Raw genomic sequence first — 20,030 nt, 5'->3', positions numbered from 1 at the left:
CTTTGTCCAGTTTCGCGCCAGAGCAGGGGCTAAGGGGTCCCTGAACCGGTGTAGACTGGCTTATGCAGAATTGGGCACATCTGTGCCCAACAAAGCATTTCCAGAGGCTGGGGGAGGCTACTCCTCCCCTGCCTTCACACCATTTTCCAAAGGGAGAGGGTGTCACACCCTCTCTCAGAGGAAGTTCTTTGTTCTGCCATCCTGGGCCAGGCCTGGCTGGACCCCAGGAGGGCAGCTGCCTGTCTGAGGGGTTGGCAGCAGCAGCAGCTGCAGAGAAACCCCAGGAAGGGCAGTCTGGCAGTACCAGGGTCTGTGCTACAGACCGCTGGGATCATGGAATTGTACCAACAATGCCAGGATGGCATAGAGGGGGCAATTCCATGATCATAGACATGTTACATGGCCATATTCGGAGTTACCATGGCGAAGCTACATATAGGTAGTGACCTATATGTAGTGCACGCGTGTAATGGTGTCCCCGCACTCACAAAGTTCAGTGAATTGGCTCTGAACAATGTGGGGGCACCTTGGCTAGTGCCAGGGTGCCCTCACACTAAGTAACTTTGCACCTAACCTTTACCAGGTAAAGGTTAGACATATAGGTGACTTATAAGTTACTTAAGTGCAGTGTAAAATGGCTGTGAAATAACGTGGACGTTATTTCACTCAGGCTGCAGTGGCAGGCCTGTGTAAGAATTGTCAGAGCTCCCTATGGGTGGCAAAAGAATTGCTGCAGCCCATAGGGATCTCCTGGAACCCCAATACCCTGGGTACCTCAGTACCATATACTAGGGAATTATAAGGGTGTTCCAGTAAGCCAATGTAAATTGGTAAAAATGGTCACTAGCCTGTTAGTGACAATTTAGAAAGAAATGAGAGAGCATAACCACTGAGGTTCTGATTAGCAGAGCCTCAGTGAGACAGTTAGTCACTACACAGGTAACACATTCAGGCACACTTATGAGCACTGGGGCCCTGGGTTACCAGGGTCCCAGTGACACATACAACTAAAACAACATATATACAGTGAAAAATGGGGGTAACATGCCAGGCAAGATGGTACTTTCCTACAACTAGGTGTTGAAAAGTGCAAGGAAGGACCCTCCCTTTCAACAGAAGTGCCCCGAGTGACTGTCCTTCGTGTGTGCTTGCCAATGGGGTTCATTCCCAGCTGGGGTCTATAACCAGTGTATTGCATGCTGGAGATGCAACGCTAGGTAATATAATTCTAGATCTGGGACCCCCAAGCCACCTTGCTCCCACACCCAACACATTATGGGAAGCTCAACCCTGCACCTCCTGCCATTCCACAAGAGGTCCAACAGGAGCGAATCTAATTCTCTGAAGGTTTTTCTCTGTATTTCATAAAATGTGCCCTGCATGACATAAAGGCATCTCGGAAAATCACCATTTTGAGTAGGGCTTTCTTACCCATCAGAGATAATTTCAGTGTGTTTCAGAAATGTATGGATCGAAGCAACCCCCTAGCACCCACCCCATATACAGGTCATAGAACGTGTTATCCTCTGGAGTAACATAAATTCTGAGGTATCATACTTTGTCTATTGTCCAGCGCAGCTCAACCTGCAGGAGTCACCCTGGTGGGGGACCCACTCAGCCCTCCCAACGGGAATAGGAGAGATTTTGATTTATTCACCTGGAGCCCAGAGACTGCCACGAACTCCAACAGCTGTGAAAGCACTAATGGCACCGATGCGACCGGACTTTGCAGTTACAGCAATGCATCATCTCCGTAAAGAGATATTGTATGCTCTGTTCCACCCACCTGTATTTCCCACCCCTTAAGCACTTGTCACATATGACATGCTATGGGCTCCATAGCCAAGCCAAAAATCAAAGGTGACCGGGAACATCCCTGTTGAGTACCACTTTGGAGCTCTATGGCGGTCAACACTGTATGCCCAGTGCGCACCCTGGCCTGTGGGCCTGTGTACAGCAGTTTTATCCATTTGATGTATTGCGGGCCAAATCCCAACTTGCCAAGTACCAGCCAAATATAGTCCCATCGGACACTATCAAACGCCTATTGTATGTCAAGGAAGGCCAACGCATATTCGTCAAACACCAGTGTCGCTGAATGTATCACATGGGCAAGCTGGCGGATATTGTGGAGGGTCTTTTTACGCTGTATAAAACCAGACTGGTCCTCGTGTATTAATTGAAGGAGAAAGGGCATCCATCTGGCTCCCAATACATGGCTGAGGAGCTTGAGGTCCACATTCAACATCCACATAGGTCTGTAGGAGCCTGATTGAGTGGGATCTTTGTCAGGCTTAGGGATCACCACAATAAGAGCCTCATTCATGGACTGTGGTAGGTCACCCGAGTTTAGGGCCTCCATATAGACTTCCAGTCATTTATCTACCAGCATGTCTGGGTAATGGCGATAAAATGCTGCCAGGAAGCCATTGGCTCCGGGAGATTTAGCCGGCTTCAGTGCCTTCATTGCTTCTAGGAGGCTTCATTGCTTCTAGGAGCTCCGTTTTGCGTAACAGGACTGCCAGGATCTCACGGCCCTCAGGAGTCCCCAGATCTAGAGTTATCAAAACAATCAAAAAAAGAACAGGCTCGGTTATCTAATGTTTCATTTGCCTTGTAAATCCTGAGTTTTTCCTACAATGGCATTAATTAGTTTAATTTGCAATGTGTGGATATTTAAAGAGTACCCTTATGTTTTAGCATGTTATTGAACTTAATACCTGAACATGATGTTTTGACATTTGAAATTCATATAATATAATGTAATATTGACGTAAATAATGACAGATGTAAGTTTCATTGCTATATTTCTGTCAAGAATCAGTAATAAAATAGTTTAGCCCAAGTCCATTTGCCACTGGTCAGCTGAGTACTTCCAGGAAAAGGCTTCTTGCAGCGTGCTTCCTCCCGGTACCCACACAACAGATCATCCAACTGACCGTTGGAGTCCACTTCTTGGTCCTGGGTGCAAGAGAGAGCAAGCACAGTCCTTCAAGGTACTTCTCTGGTCACAGACAGCAGGGCCAGTACTCTTCTGATCTTCTACAGGTTCAGGAAGTATTCTAAAGTGGGTGCCTGGATGTGCCACATTCAAGCTTGTCAACAACTAGTGTGTGAGGGTGTGGGGGTGACTCCTGGGCAAGCCCTAACCAGCAAGGTAAAAGTTCCTTGCCATAAAGAAACAGGCCCAAAGTGCCATGTGTCAGGACATTTTCAAGTTGACAAAAGTCTTTGGCCTCTCTAAATTTGGGCTTTGACAGCTCAAGGTATGTGTGAGCAGTGTTCTATGGTAATTCTAGTGTCTTTCCACATTTAACACTAAGATCCAGTTGAGCAGGCACTCTACCCAAAACAGACCCAGAAGATGAAGCCTGGTAGGACAAAAGTAGGGTTATTCAGCAAGCAGGCAAGGGTTCTACAAGAATTGTATCTGCATTGTGTTCTCTCCCTTTTCAAGTGTGCCCCACGTTTTACATTCGACTTATCAAACTTGTCAAGCAGAATTTGACACTGTAGTATCACATGATGTCTATAGCCCCCATTCTGAATATTCGGTGGAGTTCAGAAAAGTAATCTCTGCCCATTCAGGTCAGCCTATTGTTTGCTCCTCTGATCCATTTCCCACCCATTACACGCCTATTCAAGGCTAACCAGTGATTTGACTACTACCGAATAGATAATGCAAATTTGTTCCATGAACTTCAGGCAGGGAAAATGTAACTTTCTAATAGTTATGTTTCCTTAATATTTATTATAAATTTGACTCCACAATTGAATTGGATTGTAATAACTATTAAAATCATTGTTTAATTATTTTCATACCTGGTCCCATTCCTGAGATAAAGTATTAATATTTTAATCTGTACTTTTGTTTTCTTCGTAGAATAACTAGGCCTGCAGTAGTGAAACTTGCTTTTGAGGCCTTGTCACTGTAGGGGTATGGTAATAGTAATTTTCTACTCATCTCACTTTTAAATGCTATGCACTCTTCTTTGTGTGCTCCAAAGATTACGCAGGTGTAGCTTGCTAATATTTAAAAGGTAAGGTTTTACCTGCCAAAAAAGGGTTGTCAGGCAGCAGTCAGGCTAAACAGGCTAGGCCGGAAAATATGTTCTCTTTTTACATGGTGGTGGATGGCACAAAACATGTTGCAGTCCACAGGTGACAGTTAACCTTTTATGCCATGGGTGTATTTCAACACCACATTATGTGGCCTAATAGAAAAGTTAAATGCAGGTGTCATGGATTAGCCATTTTCTCCCGATCTTAGGCGGTCAAAGCACATACACTGGGCACTGGACAGCCGGGCACCAGTATGCAGCATTTAAAAGTCAGCAATAAAATAGGCTTCAAAGACCAAGCTAACAGTGCTGTGTTTCTTCAGGAACCATGTTCCAGAAACTACTAGTTTCCCTAACTCTTAGGCATGCCACATCCTGGGCCTGGATTCACTCTATATGAAGTCTGGAAAGCTGTAATTTGACGTCTGTACCCGCTAGTGAGTTCTCTCTCACCTTAATGTTTACACTGTTGTAGTGTGATGAGAATTCAGTTGTAGGATTCTACTCAGAGTTTGAATTCCTTGCAGAAATTAAAGAACTTTACAGTTTCACCTACCCCTAAATAAAGCACTTTGTCACGTTGTTGCACAAATTAAAGGACTTTACAGTTTCACCTACCTCTAAATCAGGCCCTTAGTCATGAAGGAGTTCATCAGCTTTCAAGAATGGAATGGGTGAGGGTACCTTCATAATGTATGGTGAGCACAGGGATGGGATTCCCCAAAGGGTGTAGATTGTCACCACAGAGTAACAAATTAAGAAGTTTGATACTGTAAATATATCTTAGCGTTACAATTTTGCATAGAGACTGCCAGTACTTTTCTGGTAGTATCCTGAAATTCTCTAACAGTTTCAGAGAAGTCAGAAATGCGCTCAAATCTTAGGTGTTGCCTGCAAGAGTCGATTTCTGACTTTTTGCAAACAACTTCTGTGAATTGGGAACTGAATGAGTTTCTCAGCTTCATTCTCTGGTGTTTAGTGCAAACTCCAGGATGTGAAATTTAATTGACACTATTTTTTGGAAACCTAGCACAAAACACTTCAATTGAGGTGACCTAATGGAGTATGAGTAGAGCTTATATCCCTCATTTCTCAAATCTATTCAGTACGAATTGCCTACAGCACACCCCATTAGACAAATGCCCCCTAAAACACAGAATCTATATGGTAAACCATACCCATAATGAAAGGAAATGTGAAAAATATATCATGTAACCCATGGTTGCCCCTAAAATCTAAAGATGAGTTATGAACGTGTGTTTGGGGCTAATAATACAAAGGTTAATTTTCAGTCTCACCATCACTAAACATGTGTTGGCAAAGTCAATAGTTCTCACCTATGAGAGATCTTTAGGTTTGGCCAATGTCGTTAGTCCCCGTTGTATAGCAGCACAGCTGCTGTGCAGCATGAGTGAACATTTGGGGAAAAAGTGCTGTGACACGGAATAGCTCTTTTTTTATTCTGGTGACCGAAGCAACACAACTCACGAGGGGTACAGGGCAAGTAACAAAACGTGGCAGAGGGTGGAGGGACGGGGCAAGCAGCACTGCTCGTGATGGGAATGGAAGGCACAATTTAAGCAACACGTTGTAGGGTGTGTTTTGAGAGATAGGATATGCAACGCAGGAGGTGGGTAGCAGGGGCGGGGTAACAATGTAGTAGGGGGTAGGGACAAGCAGCAACGACTAAGTAACAACAGGGCAAGCACTGGAGAGCAGTGTAAGGACACACTAGAACAATGAAGCAGTACTTTGGGAGTGACAAACACAAAGCGGAAGTGAAAATGTCACGTGCTGACCAAGGAGAAGCAAAGATTGAGTGGGACGATGAAGCCAAGCAATGGTAAACTATGTGCAGGCTCTATCCCGCCCATAATCTAACAACGTGTCTCGCAAGCACTGTCTCAAGCGAGAGAGAAAGGCATCCTCTTTCTCTTCAGGAGCGCCAACACACTCTGACCCGAGGGTCTTGGAGTAACAGGACAATTACTCTCCATCCTGTGTTTGGCGAAACCTAATAGAAAGGGCGTCTGAAAACCTGTTAACGAAAGAAGGCTTATTTTTAAGTGACAAATTTGTACTTAGTCAAGTATGTAAAAGCACTTCAAACACTTGATTGTTAAGGACTGATATTTTAACTCTATTTATTTACCTGCTAAAATAGAGTTGTATATTGCAGTCTTAAAATAGATTTTACTTCCATTATTATTACCAAATTAACGCGTACTGTTCCTGGTGGGTATTTAGTCGTCATGTCGCTACAACACATTAATAGTAGTGCAATGATCGGCGTTCACTGCTGGAAACATTTTCATTCGTTTCGTAAGATTTTAACATTGTGTAATACTTTCCCTTCAAAGTTATTTTGGCATTTAAGTTGTATGACTAGTAAGAATATATGTATATTTACTGTATATTGTTAACCACATTTATAACCTGAATTTCAAGTGACCGAACGCATTCAATTCCTGCTTTCATTTTTTAATTTAATGATAAGGAGACCTTCACGACTGGCTCTGAAATATTCTATCGAAATGAGTATGTTTCATATGTGAAAACACTAAATCACATTATGTACATTACAGTGCCCTGTGCCAGAGTGCCGTGGACGACAATTTACTCCTAATAGAAGTTCACCCCTCACCACTACTGTTGACTGGCAATCTATCAAGTAAGCATCATGTGAATTTCCAAAGTTAATCAGCATATGAATGTAATAATTAGAGACAGGCCCACATCATCAAATGTGTTTTATTGTTTATTCTATTATACCCCCACTTCTGTAAAAGGAAATGCTGTAGATCAAAAGAAGCTTTACAAAGACACTGATTTTAATATGAACGAAGGCGATTGTACGCTTTTGAAAGCTTGACGTCCTTTGTCCATAGATGCTTCATTTAAATTCTTTTAATCTTGGCGGGGTGAGCCCAGACGCTTCCTGTCAAACATATTGTAAATATTATGGCAATGAGATAAACAACTACTGCATTGAAAGGGGTCGTATAATGAGTTGCAACAAAGTGAATTAATTATCATGATTAATTACAAAAGGTTGTGCGTTGTACCCTTTTTAGAGGGTGGGTTTTCCAGCTGCTGTACAGTGCACTGCAGCTCTCGGTAATGTTATCCGCACATATGGTTGTTATTGGCGAGAACAATATGCTCTTCTTTTTCATGCAAAATAACAACTGCATCTGTATACTATCCAGATGTTACATTTTATTGGCCTTTTCTCCATTGGTTGTGCAGAGGTTCATTGTGGTCACAGACGAATTACTTTAAAATCCACATTTACAGTGCTAGGTGTTTTATTTAATATCAGACACTTTTTAATTTACACTTGAATTTGTCAGGGCAGACGCTCTCCTTTTTGATATTTTTGTGTACATCTTTTTCATACTCGTAATCGAAGTGTATTGCATGCAGTGAGTAGCAGCCGGGCTACTGTTGCATTATATTTGATTTTGGTAATAAATTTGGCATTTAGGACCTACTCACTTTATCTGGAGAGTAGCAGAGACGTGAGAGAAAATTGGGGGTACAAATAGTGGCTCTTTAGCACAGCTGATATTTAATGCAGATTGCTCGTCTTTGTTTACTTTTCCTGTAATCCCTAATGAACACATATTAAAAAATCTATTATGAAGTCGACCGACTATCATTGTCTCAGACTCAATATTCTTGAGGACAAAGTTCATATTATTCACTGCATTCGTTAGCCTCAGCATGCAGGAGATTAACTTCTATTTCAGTCTAAAAAGTCCCATTGTTGGTTATAATGATGGATGAGCAGCACTCTGTAAGAGTTTTCATGCATGACATACTATCGACCCCAAACTGATGCACAAAGTGCAATATGGTTGGTATGGTTTCATAGCAGCACAAGTGAATATTATGAGTTTACCTTTTCTAATGACTGTCTCATTCAGACTTTATTTGTAATGGTCTATAAAACACTCTACTGCATACTTGTCACTTAAGAAAACTGTGAAGGTTTACCTATAAGGTTGGTGGCTGGGATGTAGTGCACAGTCTTGAAACACATTCTCATTTGCCCTTGCCCCTGCCAAGAGTTACATTGTGAATTCTGAATCCTTTAAATGCAGATGCCTAAAGTCTTTGTTAGACCTGTTAGCTCTTGGCGTGGTTTCCCCTGTCTTTTTGACTTATGACCTTCTGTTTTGATCCTGTGCTGAGTCTAGTTTTTGCTGGTTTTAGGGCTCTGTGCTCTTTACCACTGCTGACCAGTGCTAAAGTGCAAGTGCTCCCTGCGCAAATTGAATTGGTAATTGGTTTCTCAATGTTTGGCATATTTGATTTACTACTAAGTCCCTAGTAAAGTGCACTATGTGTGCCCAGGGCCTGTAAATCATATGCTACTAGTGGGCTTGCAGCACTGATTGTGCTATCCACATGAGTTGCCCTGTAAACATGGCTCAGACCTGCCACTGCAGTGTCTGTGTGTGCAGTCCTGTACTGACAATTCAACCTGGCAAGTGTAACCACTTGCCAGGCCCAAACCTTCCCTTTTTATACATGTAAGGCACCTCTAAGGTAGGCCCTAGTTAGCCCCATGTGTAGGATGCAGTGTATGTTAAAGGTGGGACATGTACTGTTCTGTTTTACATGTCCTAACAGTGAAATACTGCCAAATCAGTTTTTCACTGTTGCAAGGCCTATCTCTCTCATAGGTTAACATGGGGGCTGCATGTAAATATATTTTAAGTGCAGTTTACCTTTGGGAGCAGATAGAGCTATAGAGTTTGGGGTCTCCGGACTCACAGTTTAAAAATACATCTTTTAGTAAAGTTAGGCTTTAAATTGTCTGTTTGAAAATGCCGCTTTTAGAAAGTGGGCATATTCTTGTTTAAACCATTCTGTGACTCTGCCTACTTGTGTATTCACTGTCTGGGTCAGACTGACAGTTAGGCTGTTTGTGAATCCCCTCTAGACATTGACACAAAGGGAGTTGGGGTGTAGCCTGCATATCCTGATGTGCCATCTGGGCTACAGTGGAGGGAGGAGTGGTCACTTACGCCTGAATGGTCTGTTCCTGCCCTCACACAATGCAGTCTCCAACCCCCTGGTGTGAGTCTGGAGCCATGCCTGGGCAAGGCAGGATCTTGTGAACAACAGAGGCAGAAAGGGGTATAAGTAGTGGACCCAAAACCCCAGATTTTCAGATTACTTCTGGAAACAAGAGGAACATCGGCAAAGGAGAAGAGCTGAAGGAGTATTGCCCCTTTGTCTGTGACTGGGTTGGCCTGCAGTTGCTGCTTCTGCCTGAAAGAGGACAAAGACTGGAATTTGTGGTATATTTCTACTTGTGAAGAATCTTTAAGGGCTTGGACTGAGCTTGCCTCCTGTTTTGAAGTCTCCGGCCATGAAAGACTTCCCCTGCCAGCACTTGGACTCTCTGCTTAGACTCCTGCCCTGCCAAATTGTGGCCTATCTAGTCCCAGGGCCCTTGAAAGGTGAAGCTGTTAGAACAAGGACTGAAATCCACGCACAAGGAGCCATGCGGGGAAAATTACGATGCCCTACCTGCAACATGGCTGTAAAAACGACTTGCCACCAGCTTCGCGGCTGATTTTGAAGCATCACCTGCATTGCGGCTGGAGAAACAATGCAACACCATCTTGTGGCTGGTAAAATTGACTCAAACCCCACATACTGTGGGTTTCCATCACCGTGCAGCCGGATTTCTCACGCATCATTGCTGGGCGTCAAAATCCATGCGAACCAGTGTGCATCCAAGGTGCCCCGTCAGTAAATCGACGCATCACTCTCTTGCGGGAGAGAAGAACAACGCATCACCTACACGACCAGTGAAGAAATGACGTATGGCCTCACTTGCGCGTATGGAATCAACGCATCGCTGACTTTCCCGACGCACGCTGTCCCGTGTGGCTTCATTTTTTACGTAAACCAGGTACCTTGTGTAAAAACAACGCTTCCATTGCTTTCTATGGAGTAAGACACTTTGGCCCTCATTACAATATTGGCGGTAAGTGCTGCTTACCGCCATGCTGACTACCGCCAACATACAGTGACCAAGCAGTATACTGCTACGGGTATTATGACCACACATAGAAATCCGCCACTATACAGACACCCCCACAAGTCCACCAGCCCAAAGGTCAGTGATAAACTGGCGGTACCAAAGCCCAAACCGTTACGCCAACAGAAATACACCCACAGCATCATGACCCACGAATCATCGCGGCAGACATCCAACCACGGTAAACCATTGGCAGTACATACCGCCGCGCTCAAAATACACACACACTAAAAAGCAGCACTACATTGGACAATTCAAACTACACACATCTGACAAACATACACACACCACATCCACACACCCACAACACTATAAAACACACACCCACAGTACCCACAACCCTTTACGACCCAAACATATTGCCAAGTGAGAGAGAGAGAGAGACAAGCCAGGAGCACCCACTGAATCTGTGCCACAAAACACCATCACCCATACACCATACACGCACCTCACAGCACACACTCCATTACATCACCCCAAACACACTCACACACACCACTCAAACTACACCATGGCACCACAAAGACACCCCAGGTTCTCAGAGGAGGAGCTAAGGATCATGGTGGTGGAAATCATCCGGTTAGAGCCACAGCTATTCGGATCACAGGTGCAGCAGACGTCCATTGCTAGGAAGATGGAGCTATGGCGGAGAGTCGTGGACGTGGTCAACGCCGTGGGACAGCACCCAAGAACAAGGGATGACATCAGGAAGAGGTGGAACGACCTATGGGGGAAGGTGCGTTCCGTGGTTGCAAGACACCAGGTAGCTGTACAGAGGACTGGCGGTGGACCCCCACCTCCTCCTCCACAACTAACAACATGGGAGGAGAAAGTCTTGGCGATCGTGCATCCTGAGGGCCTCGCAGGAGTGGCAGGAAGACTGTATTCTGGTAAGTCAAATCTTTACTACTTTGTCCACACCCTACCTGCATGCCATCACAAACAAAAACCCCTACACTCACCCCATCACTCCACCACCTCACATATACCCCACCATCACGACCCACCCATCCCAAAACCAAGCCCTGTATGCAACAACTATGCATGGACCTCCATCACAGACCTGCATGGACACCCATCACCACAGCACGCACACTAGCGACAATCACTTAGCCAAGCCAATAACATCTCACACAACCCAAAGTTGCCTTGCTAATAACAACCATAGAGGGAAACATATCCATGCATAAGATGGCACGCAGATACAGTAACACTGCATTTACATCCCCACAGGACCCCCACTCAACGCCACCGGAGAAGAGGTGCCAGCCACATCCAGTCCCCCCCCCCGAAGAGGCCCACAGTGATGACAGCAACTCTGCACGCCTGGATTACGATGACCAACCTGGCCCATCAGGGACATCTGGACAGTTGGTGACCCAGCCACAGTCCCAACCCACCACAGAGCCTCCCCCCCTCAGGAAACACCAGCACAACACCCACCCTGCAGGCCCATACCTCTGTCCCCAGGGCACGTCAATCAGCAGTGTGTCCACCACTACAGGGACCCCAGGCAACCCCACAAACACAGGATGATCAAGGACCTGGGGTCAGTGGCAGTGGGCACACGGTTCAGGGGACAGAGGCACAGGACAACAGGAAAGCTGGGAGGACTGCTGTGCAACAGGGGAAGGCAGGCCCAGGGAACCGACTCTTCATGAGGCACTCAACAACATCCTGGGAGAATACCACCATTCCCAGGTGACCATGGGCTAGGTACTGGCCAAGCTGCAGGAGATCCAGCGGCTGCAGGAGGGACAGTACCTGGGGATCAGGGAGGACCTGAGGGACATCCACACCACCCTGTCCCCATTGCAGGGGTGCTGGCAGACATGGCCAACGCTATGAGGGAGGCAGTGGCACACCAACAGGCCCCTGACATTAGCCAAACCGAAGAACAGCCCTCCACCTGCCACCGGCACCCCACCCCCTGCAGAAGGAGAACCACCCTGCAAATGGTGCCTATGATCCAGGCAGAAGCCAGAGAATATTGCCAAGACCCCCACCAGGAAATAAGACTCTCCTTATTGTCACCCTTGTGTCCCACTCTGTCACCCTGTCCACCTTGAACTGCCCTTGCTCCCCTTCCTATGCCCCCTTGGACAAAGCAGCTGTGATACAAATAGAGTGGACTCTACCCTGGACTTTCCTCCATCAGCAACCCAGCCCATTGCAATACCCCCTCCACTTATTAGCACATAAATAAACACCTTTGGAACAAAATCAAGTATGGAGTCTGTCAATTGTTTGACATATGTATTAGTTTAACAAACTGTAAACATTGCAATTGAAATGTACTATAATATTTACATAGGTATGACCTGTAGTGGGCAGCAGTAAACACACAAGGAGCCAGAGTGGGGCACAGAGATCTGAAAATATAGATGCCAAAGGGTACAGTAAGGGGCCAGAGAAAAAAGGAAATCAGGCTGCCATGTTCAATGTCAAACACAAAACTGCAATGAAAGGTGAAGTTACAGTGTCTTACCTGTGTGTCACTGGAAGTACTGTTGAATAAGTGTACTTCTGTTGTCCACATCTTCGTCCTCTGCCTCCTCTTCGTCACTGTCCACAGGCTCCACCACTACCACACGACCATCCCCAGGCTCATCCTCCTACAGAATAGGCACCTGGTGTCTCAAGGCCTAAGTTGTGCAACATGCAATGATGATCTGGCACACCTTCTTGAGTGAGTAGTACAGGGAGACACCTGTCAGATGGAGGCACCAGAACCTGGCCTTCAGAAGGCCGAAGGTCCTTTCAATAATCCTCCTTGTATGCTCATGTGCCTCATTGTAACGTTCCTCTGCCCTTGTCCTGGGATTCCTCACTGGGGTCAGTAGCCATGAGAGGTTGGGGTAACCAGAGTCACCTGCAAATATTCGAGGGATACCTGTTAGCCACACACTCACCCTTAAGGCCAAACCCACACCCATAAACCTACATCAACTGGTTGGGGACCATGGGCTCAGCTATTAGCCACACCATGTTCCTCTGGAGTTGAGACATCACATATGGAATGCTGCTATTCCTCAAGATAAAGGCATCATGCACAGAGCCAGGATATTTTGCATTGAAATGGGATATGTACTGGTCCGCCGAACACACCATCTGCACATTCAGAGAGTGATAGCTTTTTCTATTCCTGAACACTTGTTCATTTCTCCTCAGGGGAACAAATGCAATATGTGTACCATCAATGGCCCCAATGATGTTGGGGATATGTCCCAGTGCATAAAAGTCAGCCTTCACTGTGACCAAATTCTCCACCTGGGGGAATACGATGTAGCTGCGCATGTGTTTCAGCAGGGCAGACAACACTCTGGTCAGCACGTTTGAGAACATTGGCTGAGACATCCCTGATGCCATGACCACTGTCGCTTGGAGGAACCACTTGCCAGGAAATGGAGCACTGACAGGACCTGCACTAGAGGGGGCATACCTGTGGGGTGCCGGATAGCTGAAATCAGGTCTGGCTCCAATTGGGCGCAGAGTTCTTCGATTGTGGCCCTATCAAGTCTGTAGGTCAGGATAATGTGTCTGTCCTCCATTGTCGTCAGGAACACCAGGGGTCTGTACACGGGGGATGTCTCAGTCTCCTATTCATCCTCAGCGGTTTAACTCTAGGGTGAAAAACGGTGAGCAGAAGGTCATATTCACACATGTCAAAATTAATATACATTTCTTCCTTTACAGAAACAGTATATGAACTCGTGACCCAGTTGATGTGCCAATGTCTGCTGTGACGCAGTTAGGTGCCATGGCCTGTGCCCCCCTGAAATGTCGGCTGCCTGACCTGTGAGGAGGGACAAGTGGAAATTAGGTAATTCTGCTGGCGTTGTGCGCCTTTGCGGGAGCCGGTCGACGACCACCGCGCAAGATTGCATTGGTTATCATTGGGCCCTTTGGGTTCCAGGAGCCAATGGTGATGTACGCCGGCGGTGACGGTATGCACTGCCGCGGATGTGACCGACATTTTCTATCTGTGCACTCACTTGCTACCTGACCTTCAACAGGAGAGGACCTTCACTGCAAGTGCAGCTGTGACCTCTGCCTGGAAGCGACAATGGCTCAAGTGTCTGGGGAAAGGGCCCATGCCTTCACTTCAGAGGAGCTGGAGAGACTAGTGGATGGGGTCCTTTCCCAGTACACTTTACTCTCTAGTCCTCCAGACAAACAGGTGAGTACACTGTGTGCATGATGCGTGGGCCATGTGTGTGTGTGTGTGTGTGTGTAAGGGGATGGGAGGGATATGGTGGGCCATGAGTATGACAGTCCGGATGGTATGACTAATCCCTTTTCTGCTGTATTTTATCTGCAGATCAGCACCCATCAGAAGAAGGGTATTTGGCGTGCCATCGCCAAGGATGTGCGCACCCTGGGGGTCCTTGACGGGTGGAGCACCCACTGCCGCAAACGGTGGGAGGACCTGCGTCACTGGGCAAGGAAGACGGCGGAGGCCCAGCTGGGGCTGGCCTCCCAACGAGGAAGGGGTGCCCATCGTACCCTGAACCCACTGATGTTCTGCATCCTGGCGGTGGCCTATCTGGAGTTGGATGGGCGTTTGAAGGCATCACAGCAGCCACAAGGGGGGGTGAGTACAGAATCAGAATCATTACTTTGCGCGCGTTAAGGTTTTACCTGGGTGGGGGATGTGGGCTGTGGGTGCCCCTAGGCCAGGGCGAACATGGCAGGGTAGGTTCAATGATGGGCAAGCTCAAATGCTTCCAACCCCAAAAGTGTTAGTGTGCATCTACTACTGGGCAGGGTCCTGTGAGTTTCAGGTGTGCAGCTAATGGCGTTAGGCATTGTACCCCATGGGCTGGTGACTAGCTTTGTAACTGGTAGTGTATGGCCTAGTGCATAGAGCTGTTCCCTGTATGTTGTGATCACCAACGGTAGTGCTGCTGCTGGAATTGACCAAGTGTATCCTCTGTCTCCCCCACCCTTTTTGTTTTGTCACCCTGTCCATGTGTGCATTAGCATCATCTGGCGGAGGAGCAGAGGCACCAGCGACGGAGGGAGCTGCATTCCCACATGGGCCTGGAGGCCGAATTCACCGACGGTGAGGGCACCAGTGGGACGGAGGGCGAGGGGAGCACCACGACGGAGACAGGAGGGGTCACTACCGACAGCGACTCCTCCTCCGATGGAAGCTCCCTGGCAGTTGCGGGGACCTCTGTGCCCACCCCAACAATAGGTACAGCTGCCACCCCCATACCAGCACCGCCCTCCCAGCAGCCCCTTAGCGTGTTTCGGGTGCCCGCTCACCCACGAGTGTGGGCATCTCCTTTGTCCTAGGCACCTCAGGCTCTGACTCAGTCAGCCCTGCTGCCCACAGTGAAGAGGTTATGGACCTCCTGAGTGAGATCCCTCTATGTTGGGCAGTCAACCATACTGAAGGGTGTAGCAGGGCATTTGCAACAAACAAATGCATACCTGGAGGGCATTCACTCTGGCGTGGCGGCCCAACAGAGAGCATTCCAGGCTCTGGCCTCCATATTGATGGCAGCCATTGTCCCTGTCTCCAGCTTCCCCCCTCCAACTTCCTTTACCCAGTTCCAATCCCCTCAACCCCAGCCTATCCCAAGCACACCTTCAGACCAGCAATCACCCAAATCAACACACAGAAGTGGCTCAGGCAAACACAAGCACCACACTTCATCTCACAGGCACGCACACAAGCAATATTCCCATGCAGACGTGGACACCTACATCCACGGTGTCCCCCTCCTCCTGCTCGTCCACCTCCCTCCCAGTAGCGTCTCCACTCACACCTGCATGCACTACATCCTCATCTACTACCTCCATCACCAGCACGCCTATCACTACACGCCTCTCACTCGCAGTCACCACCGCCACATCCATGCACACATCCACTGTGTCCTCTCCCACTGTGTCTGTGACCCCTAGTCCCAAAGTACACAAACGCAAGCACACACACACCCAACAGCCATCCACCTCACTACAGCATCCAGCCTATGCACCTGCACCCAAACACAGCAGACTGACACCTCCTACTACCACTCCCTCTTCCTCCACTCCCAAACCTTCACCCTCTTCCCGACCCAGTGTCTCTAAGAAGCTTTTCCTTGCCACCATTGACCTATTCCCTACCCCCTTCCCCCATCCTTCACCTCAGGCCAGGGTGGGCAGAACCCAGCCCAGCACCTCAGCCACCCAGTCCACTGCCACTTTGGTTTCTGCAGCTGTGAGAGGCTCCAAGGAGGCACCCGTTAGCCCAGCCAGTGTGCCAGCACCACCTGCCAAGGCCAAGAAGGTTCCGCCACCTGGCAAGGGGAAGAAGGGGACACCAGCCAGCAAGGGGAAGGAGGCACAACCAGCCAGCAAGGGCAAGACAAAGACTCCAGCTGGCAGAAGCAAGGAGGCACCACCGTCTGCCAAGGGCAGGAAGGGGCACAGAACACCAGCCATGGCACTTCAGCCATCCGAGGCTGCAGGTGAAGGCCTGGAGGCTACCACCACCGTGGCCAGCACTGCCACTTGCACCGTGGCCAGCACTGCCACCTGCACAGAGGCCAGCACCGGCACCTGCCCTGCCGCCAGCAGCACCATTGCCAGCAGCAGCAGCCCCAGTGGGCATCCATCCGAGGCTGCAGGTGAAGGCCTGGAGGCTACCACCACCACTGCCTGCACCGCCACCTGCACCGCGGCCAGCAATGCCACCTGCACCGCTGCCAGCAGCAGCAGCCCCAGTAGGCAGCCATCTGAGGCTGCAGGTGATGACCTGGAGGCTACTACCAATACTGCCTGCAACACCACCTGCAGCGCAACTGACATCCACTGAGCAGTTGTCCCTGCTGGAGAGCAGTGTGTAGTGGTGACTACATTGGCTGCAGTGCGTCCTGGACCCTGCAACACCTGTTGGTGTGATACACAGGTGAGAGACTGTGACCTTGCACCATCCAGGATGAAGCACACTGGGCACAAAGCCCCCTCCAGAACCAGTGGAAGAAGCCATCCACTCAGCCCCTCCTTGCCAGGATGAAGCACACTGGGCACAAAGCCCCCTCCAGAACCAGTGGAAGAAGCCATCCACAAAGTCCCTCATTGCCAGGATGAAGCACACAGGGCACAAGGCCCCCTCCAGAACCAGTGGAAGAAGCCATCCACTCAGCCTCTCCTTGCCAGCATGAAGCACACAGGGCACAAAGCCCCCTCCACAACCAGTGGAAGAAGCCATCCACTTAGCCCCTCCTTGCCAGAATGAAGCACACAGGGCACAAGGCCCCCTCCAGAACCAGTGGAAGAAGCCATCCACTCAGCCCCTCCTTGCCAGGATGAAGCACACTGGGCACAAAGCCCCCTCCAGAACCAGTGGAAGAAGCCATCCACAAAGTCCCTCATTGCCAGGATGAAGCACACAGGGCACAAGGCCCCCTCCAGAACCAGTGGAAGAAGCCATCCACTCAGCCTCTCCTTGTCAGCATGAAGCACACAGGGCACAAAGCCCCCTCCACAACCAGTGGAAGAAGCCATCCACTCAGCCCCTCCTTGCCAGGATGAAGCACACAGGGCACCAGTCCCCCCCTCAGAACCAGTGGAAGACGCCATCCACTCAGTCCCTCCTTGCCAGGATGAAGCACATAGGGCACAAGGCCCCCTCCAGAACCAGTGGAAAAAGCCATCCACAAAGTCCCTCATTGCCAGGATGAAGCACACAGGGCACAAGGCCCCCTCCAGAACCAGTGGAAGAAGCCATCCACTCAGCCTCTCCTTGCCAGCATGAAGCACACAGGGCACAAAGCCCCCTCCACAACCAGTGGAAGAAGCCATCCACTCAGCCCCTCCTTGCCAGGATGAAGCACACAGGGCACCAGTCCCCCTCCAGAACCAGTGGAAGAAGCCATCCACTCAGCCCCACCTTGCCATGATGAAGCACATTGGGCACAAAGCCCCCTCCAGAACCAGTGGATGAAGCCATCCACTTAGCCCCTCCTTGCCAGAATGAAGCACACAGGGCACAAGGCCCCCTCCAGAACCAGTGGAAGAAGCCATCCACTCAGCCCCTCCTTGCCAGGATTAAGCACACTGGGCACAAGGCCCCCTCCAGAACCAGTGGAAGAAGCCATCCACAAAGTCCCTCATTGCCAGGATGAAGCACACAGGGCACAAGGCCCCCTCCAGAACCAGTGGAAGAAGCCATCCACTCAGCCTCTCCTTGTCAGCATGAAGCACACAGGGCACAAAGCCCCCTCCACAACCAGTGGAAGAAGCCATCCACTCAGCCCCTCCTTGCCAGGATGAAGCACACAGGGCACCAGTCCCCCCCTCAGAACCAGTGGAAGACGCCATCCACTCAGTCCCTCCTTGCCAGGATGAAGCACATAGGGCACAAGGCCCCCTCCAGAACCAGTGGAAAAAGCCATCCACAAAGTCCCTCATTGCCAGGATGAAGCACACAGGGCACAAGGCCCCCTCCAGAACCAGTGGAAGAAGCCATCCACTCAGCCTCTCCTTGCCAGCATGAAGCACACAGGGCACAAAGCCCCCTCCACAACCAGTGGAAGAAGCCATCCACTCAGCCCCTCCTTGCCAGGATGAAGCACACAGGGCACCAGTCCCCCTCCAGAACCAGTGGAAGAAGCCATCCACTCAGCCCCACCTTGCCATGATGAAGCACATTGGGCACAAAGCCCCCTCCAGAACCAGTGGATGAAGCCATCCACTTAGCCCCTCCTTGCCAGAATGAAGCACACAGGGCACAAGGCCCCCTCCAGAACCAGTGGAAGAAGCCATCCACTCAGCCCCTCCTTGCCAGGATTAAGCACACTGGGCACAAAGCCCCCTCCAGAACTAGTGGAAGAAGCCATCCACTTCAGAGACTGTGGCTTTGCACCTCCCAGGACCGAGCAGTGGGCAAACCACACACTTGAGAGACTGTGGCTTTGCACTCCCCTGGACCAAGCAGTGGGCAAATCACACGAGAGACTGTGGCTTTGCACTCTCCAGGACCAAGCAGTGGGCATGGAGCCCCGTCCAGGCCAGTGGCGTTATTCCATCTTCCTGCTGAGGTGCCCCGCCATTCCCTATCCCCCTGAGGTATCTGTGTGTTTTCAACCTGATGCCCCTGCAGTGTTCTCTCCGTATTGAGGCAGGAGTAAAGTGTGGCCTTGGCCTATGTGTTTTGGGCCAGTGTGCACGGACATTTTTGATGGGCATTGTCCCTCCTTTTGTATATATTGTACATACTGTTTATTTATTAATTAACTTATTTCTCAAAATTTCTAATATTACACTCATTTGACTCCATTCCTTTTGTTCTTCCTCAGGGGTACGGGGCGTATATGTAATGTTGTTGCATATGTTTGTGTGTATGGTGCTGTGGGCGAGGGGGGGTGTTGCGTGTGTGTGTGTCACTCTGTTTTTCCTCCTCCCCTCCCCTGTTTGCTAGGTGCTGTACTCACTGCGGTCGTCTTCGCCGGCGTTCATGCTCCTGGTGTATGAGAAGATACACCAGCATGGGTAACACCTGCAGTTCGAGCTCCATGGCGTCCTGGTTCTTCCTTGTGTGTCGAGAGGTGAGTCGTTTCCCTTCAGTGTTCTGTTTTCGCCGTGCTTTTGAGGCCGTTGGTACCGCCCCGGAAAAGCTGGTGTATGGGCGTGTTGTACATTGTCTTCCACTTGGCTGTTGGCGGTTACCGCCACAGTGTTTGTTGCTACCGCCGTGGCGGTCGGAGTGTTAAAGTGGCTGTATGTGTTGGCGGTTTCCGCCGTGGTTATGATTCCAATTTTTTTTACCCCCGGCCTGTTGGCAGCATTACCGCCGCTTTATCATCGACTGCCAGGGTTGTAATGAGGACCTTTATTTTTAAAATTCATATCTTGTCTTGTGTATGTTTGATTTTTGTTTTTTTGTTCCTGTTTGATTTAGATAAATATTGCCT

General features: G+C 49.0%; 1 protein-coding gene across 1 annotated transcript in view; it reads left to right on the top strand.

Annotated features, from left to right (window-relative positions):
• Nucleotides 1-20,030, top strand: part of MCM8 (minichromosome maintenance 8 homologous recombination repair factor) — a 376,705-nt gene that overhangs the window by 86,036 nt on the left and 270,639 nt on the right. The window contains exon 8 of the mRNA XM_069234156.1: nt 6,647-6,732. Coding sequence (XP_069090257.1) covers nt 6,647-6,732 — 86 coding nt within the window. The remainder of the gene's footprint in view (nt 1-6,646; nt 6,733-20,030) is intronic.

The sequence above is a fragment of the Pleurodeles waltl genome, chromosome 5 (assembly GCF_031143425.1).
Source record: "Pleurodeles waltl isolate 20211129_DDA chromosome 5, aPleWal1.hap1.20221129, whole genome shotgun sequence".
NCBI classification, from domain to species: Eukaryota; Metazoa; Chordata; class Amphibia; order Caudata; family Salamandridae; genus Pleurodeles; species Pleurodeles waltl.
This window is presented reverse-complemented; position numbering and strand designations above follow the sequence as displayed.